This window comes from Hypomesus transpacificus, chromosome 9 (assembly GCF_021917145.1).
Source record: "Hypomesus transpacificus isolate Combined female chromosome 9, fHypTra1, whole genome shotgun sequence".
NCBI classification, from domain to species: Eukaryota; Metazoa; Chordata; class Actinopteri; order Osmeriformes; family Osmeridae; genus Hypomesus; species Hypomesus transpacificus.
The window spans coordinates 20,331,369-20,339,235 of NC_061068.1; the positions used below are offsets into that span (position 1 = coordinate 20,331,369).

At 41.8% G+C, this 7,867-nt stretch overlaps 1 protein-coding gene across 2 annotated transcripts; it reads right to left on the reverse strand.

Annotated features, from left to right (window-relative positions):
* Positions 1 to 199: 199 nt before the first annotated feature.
* Positions 200 to 7,554, reverse strand: idh3b (isocitrate dehydrogenase (NAD(+)) 3 non-catalytic subunit beta). 2 transcript variants are annotated; one of them, XM_047025665.1, is made up of 11 exons: positions 7,449 to 7,554; positions 6,868 to 7,044; positions 6,476 to 6,596; positions 5,776 to 5,836; positions 5,553 to 5,685; positions 4,701 to 4,834; positions 4,402 to 4,504; positions 4,101 to 4,247; positions 3,755 to 3,849; positions 3,561 to 3,621; positions 200 to 743 (listed from the first exon to the last, which is right to left on the reverse strand). In XM_047025665.1, the coding sequence occupies exons 1-11, from the start codon at positions 7,494 to 7,496 to the stop codon at positions 666 to 668; spliced, it is 1,158 nt and encodes a 385-aa protein (XP_046881621.1). In that variant the 5' UTR covers positions 7,497 to 7,554; the 3' UTR covers positions 200 to 665. The 2 variants fall into 2 exon arrangements, with proteins under 2 accessions (XP_046881621.1, XP_046881620.1); XM_047025664.1 differs by lacking the exon at positions 200 to 743 and adding an exon at positions 1,708 to 2,424.
* Between the last annotated feature and the right edge of the window lie 313 nt (positions 7,555 to 7,867).

Consider the following 7,867-nt stretch of genomic DNA (forward strand, 5'->3'; position numbering starts at 1 on the left):
CCCGTCACTCCATTGCATCGCAGCGACATCTAGTGGATAAATGTCGATCTTTTTCTAATGAACATTGTTGGAGAGGTCTAGAATGCTGAATCATTAATCCGTTTATAAAACAGTAGATCAATTCTGTCATCCACATTCATGTTTCACATTCCCTGATTTCATATTTAAAACAATGTGTCCAACAAAAGCAACAGAGGTACCAGGTTTAGGAATATTTTTATTACTGCTCATAGATGCAAGCAAATTATGGAGAAGGTCCTGAGAATAAATACAATAAATATACCGACACAGTAAATACATCTTGTGATGGAGTCTAAACAAGGTTCATATATTTAATTGTTAAGTTGAAACCACAGTACACTAGTACATAATGGAATGTGACTCATTTGTATGACATAATCATTTATAATACACACACACCCAAACCATTGCTGGAAACAATACTTGTCTTACCCCCAGCAAGGGATTTGGCATGTGTTTTTTGCTGGACAAAAATTGTGCGTTTGATATTTATTAGCATTTCTTTTGTCAGTCTGTAAACTGTAATACACACGCAATTCCTACTTGGAGAATGTCTATTTAAATGGTTGAAAGATTACTTTGACGGAGATAAACAAAGGCTAGTGTGTGTGTATTGGTAAGTGTGAAACAGGGTAAGGGCCATTTTAGACAGCCAGGTTAGCAATGACAGCCCTGGTGAATTCATCGCTGGTGGCGTATCCTCCCAGGTCTCCTGTGCGAACCTACCACAAACAAAAGAACACCATTACCCACCCATTCACACATCAGCATCTGCCTTACTCACACAGTGGATCAAACATTCACACATGGGCCACTATGATTCAGAATGTTAGAGCCTTGAATTAAGCCATTGCACACAAAGTCCAATATTAAAGATTTTATGGTTGTTAATCTATTTTACCATTGCTTTCAAAGTATTGTCCACACATTTAGTACCACACAGACAGCCACCATCCTCTGAGGAACACTCCAACACACAACTCCTCCTCATCATCATCATCATTTATTAAGCATGTGACCACATTGGTATGCATTCAGCTGGCATGCATTCAATCAGCTCTTGCAACACTGAGCCCAAGAGAAGTGTCTCAACAAGTGCTGCTTAAGGATCAGATTGTTTCATAGACTAACCCCTTTCTAATGAATACACACATCAGCATTTGCGCTGATAAAACTGCCTAGGCAATGGAACCAAAAGTTGGCATATACATAAAACACAAAGGACATATGACACTCAGAATTATTAGGGATTTGGGAGTTACAGCAGCATATTCCTTAGAAGGGAACACCAAAAGCCATGGATCTCATGAAAATGGTTGTCACCATTGTACTACTAATGTATCCCTCCTGTTTTTTGTACATTTTACAGCCCACATAGAACCACAAATCCCACTGAGATTTCATTCATGCATTCCAAGGATGAGCTATTGCCAATCAAAGACAGCGATAAAGATACTGGCACACTTTAAACAGCTGATCAACTTGGCTCGATGTCGGGTTTATTGATCAGATATACAATATCTAACAGTTCACAAGCCAGTGAAACATTTCTGTTCATGACAATGTACAATGATGGTGTATCTGAAATGAGTGGACACGCCAACACGTTCAGTGGTCCTTGTTTTCGGTCCAAGTGGGTTCCACTTTACCCTTGTAGAAGGGAATAAACTTCCTCTTTGTCCATGATTGTGAAATGGTAAAACAAGATTTAATTGACATTTGTAGTTAAAGTAGTTTGTTTTGTTTTTTTGGTAATCAACTTTGAGAAAGTCATCTTGACTGATTAGAAAGACTTAAGATACTTGACTAGTTCAGTGAAAGGCATATATCAGTAGCAAAAAAAGAAAAACAAGCAAGCACTCGACTAAAGAATAGCGACTAAAGGTATCTTTTACTTTCTAGTAAAAAAAAAAATGTTTTTAAGTAGAAGGAAAGGAAAAAGGGCACAGAGACCAGAGAGGTCTCAAGTATAGACAAAAGCTGAGTCAAGACAGGTGAAATTAAGACTCAATTAAGACAGGCCAGAGCTGAACACTGACCCTAACCCGCATGGGAAAAAAGAATGATCCCATAGGGCCAAGAAGAGCAGCAAGAGAAAATGTGCTAAAGCAGTGAGAGTGCAAGAATGTTGTAGAAAAGCACAATTGTAAATAGAAATTTTGAGAGAGCCACAAGGAAGTTGTTAAAAAAGCACCTGCAAGTTCAGAGAAAGAAACAGATAAGCGGAATCGACACTGCTTTGGTTCTGGCCCTGTGTAAAGGGGCACATTTGAGATCTGCTTAGCTAACCAGCTGCACTGATTATGAGGCTTTTTAGGAACTGGGTCGGTGCCGCAGGTTGTCCACAACGGCACGCACAAAGTCCCCAGTCATGCAGTAACCACCAAGGTCTCGTGTCCGTACCTGGGACAGACGTGTACGCACACACACACACACATTCATACAAATACACACAAGCAAAAAGGGATAGGGTGCAAGGAGGAGAAGGGCAGAGGGATAGAGGGAACTTCAGACACAGTGGACTCTCATGGACAGCTGGACATAAGACTTACTCCAATACATTCCACATTCACACCACACACATCTGACTACCAGTATCAACCCCCCTGAAATGGTAAACTGTTCTATTTTGGTGGGTAAACATTATTCCCTCATACGTCAATACCAGCTTTCCCTCCACAAAAGACTTCCAAGCAATACAATGTTATGTTGATCATGCACTTCTTCAATACCACATTGTAATGCATGCATGTTGAACTGTTAGTAAGTTAGTTCCCTGGGGCTGCAACACAGATCAGTCTTTGTTAAAGAGTTGGTTTCTACAGCAACAGAGATGTACGTAACTATGCGGTTTGGATTTATATCAGGGACAACACACAGTAGGGCGCTAACCCACACACACACCTCAGGTGTTAACCAAATACCTCAACACACTGATGTGAAAGTCAATGCTTGAAAAAATTGTACATTTCACAAAAGGCAATTTAGGGTTATGTTATGCTAGTTAGACATTGTGGCATTAATCCACAAACAGCGTACATATTTTTCACAGTTAGTGTGTACTCATCATGGTTCATGCAAACACTACCCCACAAGAAAATAAATTAATGTTTTCTCAACAGTCTTATTTTGCAGACACAAAACCATACACATTCTCTCAGCTGCATAACAATTAGCGCATGCACAAACGCCAAAATAAGCCTATTCCCACAGGGACAATTTTATAGACATCTTCTCCTCCTATCATAGGATGATTAGAGGATATTGCTTTAGATATGGTAGAGGGCTGAAGTACAGTCTTATAAGTGAGCATGGAATTCCAAAATATACTACAATTCTTAAGGAAACCAGTCAGCTGGCCACTGGAAATTTGTCTGGGGCTTGGAGTTTAAGTTATTTTCTAGAAGCTAGAACGTCATGACTTACTCTGTGAATCAATGTATCAGTCTAAAGTTGGGATCTTCTAAGTCTTCCTCACGTAAAAATGTTTCAATGTCCCAATTGGATCAATCCACAAACACACATACACACAATCTTACCTTGCCCTGCTTAATGACCCTCTTGACAGCATCAGACACCATGTGAGAGTGGTATTCCAGGCTGTAACACAACACAGTCACTTGAGACAGGCCAAAAATGTCATGCCCATATGTCTGCATGGGTGCAGTATTCAGAATAGAGTACTGAGAGTCATGGACACACACATGGAAGCCAAAGACTTTGAACGACTCACTTGAGGTGCTTGAGCATGTTGGCGGCGCTGAGGAGCATGGCAGTGGGGTTGGCAATGTTCCTGCCAACTGCCTGAGCGAAGGGATGCCTTGCCCCCTGTGAGAGAGGCAGAGAGGAAAATAAAGAGACAAAAGTAACAAGAAGGAAAGAAGAAAAAGAAAGAAGAACAATTGGCAAGGAGGGGGGGGCGGGGGTGCAGTAAACAAAGATGTGTTTCCAAGTACTCAGCCTATGGCTGCACCAATCCTGCATCCACTAAATAAAACATACACAAAAAGAACTGTAAACCATCCCACACCAAGTTGTGGATGGTCACATTTCTTCAGACAGAGAAGAGACGGACTCACAGTCTCGAAGACGGCGTATTCAGCGCTGTAGCTCTCCCCTGGCACCACGCCAGCTCCACCCACCAGGCCCGCCGCTAGGTTATCAATGATGTTGCCGTAGAGATTGGGCATGACCAGCACATCAAACTGGTACGGGTTTTGGACCAGCTGAGAGCCCAAACAGTGGGTGAATAGGTATTAAATAAAATGTAGCATTAAATTAATTAAATCAAACATCAGGCCCACTTATAATGTAAATTCTGTATTGGCAGTGACTAAATACAGTGCAGTTGAGGGGGGAGGGGAGAGAGGACAAACGCACCTGCATGCAGCAGTTATCGATGATGATGTTCTCGTATTTGATTTTGGGGTACAACTCAGCCACCTCGGCACAGCACTGCAGGAAGAGGCCATCTGCTAATTTCCTGTTTCGGGATCAACATTTCTTTATAGGATTCGTACAGTGTTCATATCACTCAAGTTGCCCTATAATAAGATGAGATAAAATGAACAAATTGTAAAGTTGTAACTTCTTACCAAGACTTTATGGTACTTCAACTAACCAAATTCCCCTGCAACTGATGTTAAATCCATGAAAGTATTAGGCCAAGAAATGCTCACATGATGTTGGCCTTGTGTACAGCTGTGACTTTACTGCGTCCTTTCTTGGTGGCGTAGTCGAACGCAAACTTGGCAATGCGACGAGACTTCACTCTGGTGATGATCTTCAGACACTCAATGACACCAGTAACACTCTGGTAAACCGAAAAATGATAGCATGTTAAATCAAGAACATAGTATCATGATTACTGTCTGAAACTTGCCTTGGATAGCCACTACGGATGGGCATTCGACTAAATTGTCTTAATCGATCGTCGGGAGAATTAACGATCGATTTTCGATTAATCATTAACATTTTTATATTAAAATTCACAATGTATAGGCTATATTAAAATGCAGTGAAAATAGAAAAAACACAGCGTGTTTCCGCATTGTGATCTGTAGTGTAAAGGGCCCTATTATCGTCCACTCTAAATCTCCACCTAAGCTTTTTTTTTTGCCCCGAAAAACCCTGGTGTGGCTGCAGAATTAAATAAAAATCGTGGTAAAAAGGTAGCTTGGAATCCTTGATTGTTGCTGCAAGTATTTAACCAATCAGATATGTTAAGCACTGTAAGTCCCAAACCCTAAATTCCTGTATTTTAGAAAGAACTAGACCCGGAGCAGGGACTTCTTGGTTAGTGCTTTCTCCAATTTCTCCAAGTCAATTTAGAGTTGGGTTACTTAGTGAACGTAGCAAGTTCCACGGTAAAGTTCCTATTTCTGAGGGAAAGTTCCTGTGCTGTAAACACGGTTTTAGTCACTTCCTCCTGTCACACATCTTATAACGTTAGACTATAACGTCAGAATTTATATAACGTCAGAATTTATATAAAGGTAAAGTAAGTTGTGCTGTGCAGATTTGCAGTATACCTCATGCTCCAGAGAGCTGTACTCTCCTTCTGTCTGTTCACGGATGATGACCAGGTCCAGGTTGTTGTGGCGCGTGCTGTAACCCGGCAGGCTATTCACATGTACCACGTTTGCAAAAAGGTCCAGTTTACGCCTAAGAACAATACAGGGTGTGGTTTAGTAAAAGAAGAAAAAAGGACACACTTCCATCAAGAAAAGCCAGTGGTAGTGACTTTGGCATTACCTCAGTCTCATTTCATAGGAGGCCAGCTCTCCCTTGAACTCCATTGGAGTGTGAATCTTTCCTGGAAAAGCAGAAAATAGTCTTTAGCCTACTCTCTACTACTACTGACACATCCAACACATAAAACTTGACACTGCTAAGCAGTTTAAATGACCTTGTATCCTAAAAGCCAACTTCGGCTTCTATCAGCAACACTCATTCCACACAGCACGCATAAAGCAAGTGAGCATTGTGTGAATAATAATCATGCCAGCATTATTACTCAGTGTGTCCTGATGTAACAGGCGTGACCATCAGCAGTGCCCACACGTCCTAACCGTTCCGTCACTCGACTCAAACTTGGCACTACCTACTCCACAGGCGCTACCACTACCAGCTACACCAACAACCAGCTAGCTTCTAGCTGACATGGGTGGTCTGTACTTATACTGAGGAGTGAGTTTTTCCAATCCATATGGGCTACACTGACTCAAAACCCAAAGCATCCCCTGTCCACACAAGCCCCACATTCGTTTTTTCCCCCAGATGTCTCTATGACCAAACTCTTGTATGGAGAGAATGTGTGCAACAGGTTTCTATTTGTTCACTCATGACATGTGTGGAATATGTGTAAGAGCATGTGAAGGCATGCAGATGAGAAGGAAAGCAAATCTTGTCTGACCCCAAAGCTGATACCCTCAATTCCATAACTCGCCATTACCTTTCATGGCCACCCTGTTGGTTTTCATTGACGCCAGCACCTGATCAAGCTTCTCCTCGCTGGCCATGTTCTGGACCTCGCTCAGGTGGAACTCCTCAAACTCTACAGGGACGTCAGCTGCCTGGAAGAATAACAAGGTATAAATATTAGTTAAAAGCTGAGGGTGATTACATGAGTGCTGTTTGGATACAGGTCAAAAAGATGTGAATGTAATGGGGAAAGAGATATTTCAAGGTGGAAGACGGTTGTTTTTGATTTCTAAAGGTAGCAAATTATAGTAATGGGGCAAGTCTTTTTAATATAATTTTGCTGATTTCAGAACAGAATCTCAAGAAACCTTTTTTAAATGCAAGGTCACTTGGCTATGAAGAGGCTTGAAGGAGCTCCAGTACCTTAAAGACATCCTTGACAGCAGTCATAAGCTCAGGTCCCACACCATCTCCAGGGACCATGGTAACCTTGAAGGTGGAGTCGGCGCGTGCAGGTGGAGCCTCGGGTCCAAACAGTCCTGTGGTGACACTTAAGGTACGGGTGGGCAGCTGCTGCCACTTGGGACCCGCAGCGAGTCCCTTGACACAGGAAGGAGATATGTTTACATTCTACTACACAGCTAACTTTAAGGACACATGCCATACATTTTAAGAAGCATACCTTTGACTAACATGTGATGTATGTTATCAACATCATACCATCTTCCGAAACATTTATTTTGCATTCTGTTAATATCAAGAATAATAAAAATACAGTTTGCGAAAATTTAAAGATAGTCAATAGTTATTGTAAAAGTGTGTTGTGACAGAGCAGTTGCCAAGCTAGCTCATCCTAGCTTATACTATAGCCGTGTGACCTGTGTCCTTCCGTTAAGTAATAATTTGTATAGCAAAACAAGGACAATCACACCCGTGACAAAATGTTGTAAAACATACAACTTTGACATGTGTGTGGTTGCCCTGAGCATCTTCAAACGACTCACCTTGGCCAATGTTAGAAAGCTTCCTCTCAAGGCGGCCGCCATCGTCATGTAGCGTTAACCTATTTGTAAAACTGCGAAAGAAAGGAAGTAGACTACGACTTTCTTGGTAAAAGCATGGAACGCGATAGAATATACCGCCACCCAGTGCCATGGAATGTAGGACATTATACATACTACACGGTACTGCGAATGGCTACTCCGCTTAGGTTCAGAAATGTGAAAATGTTTACTTTGATGGATGCTGACTCAGTATGTCAAGGTTCTAGAGACCATTTCAACTGGAGGGGCCAAGCTGGGGCCAGTTGTACTTATAGAGGGGCCAGTTATATTGTGGTTGCACCGCCCTCCTGAACTGCCACTTTCCTCCAGCTGGAATTTGATTGACAGTGGTTTCACAAAATGAACCAAGGAAGAATGTC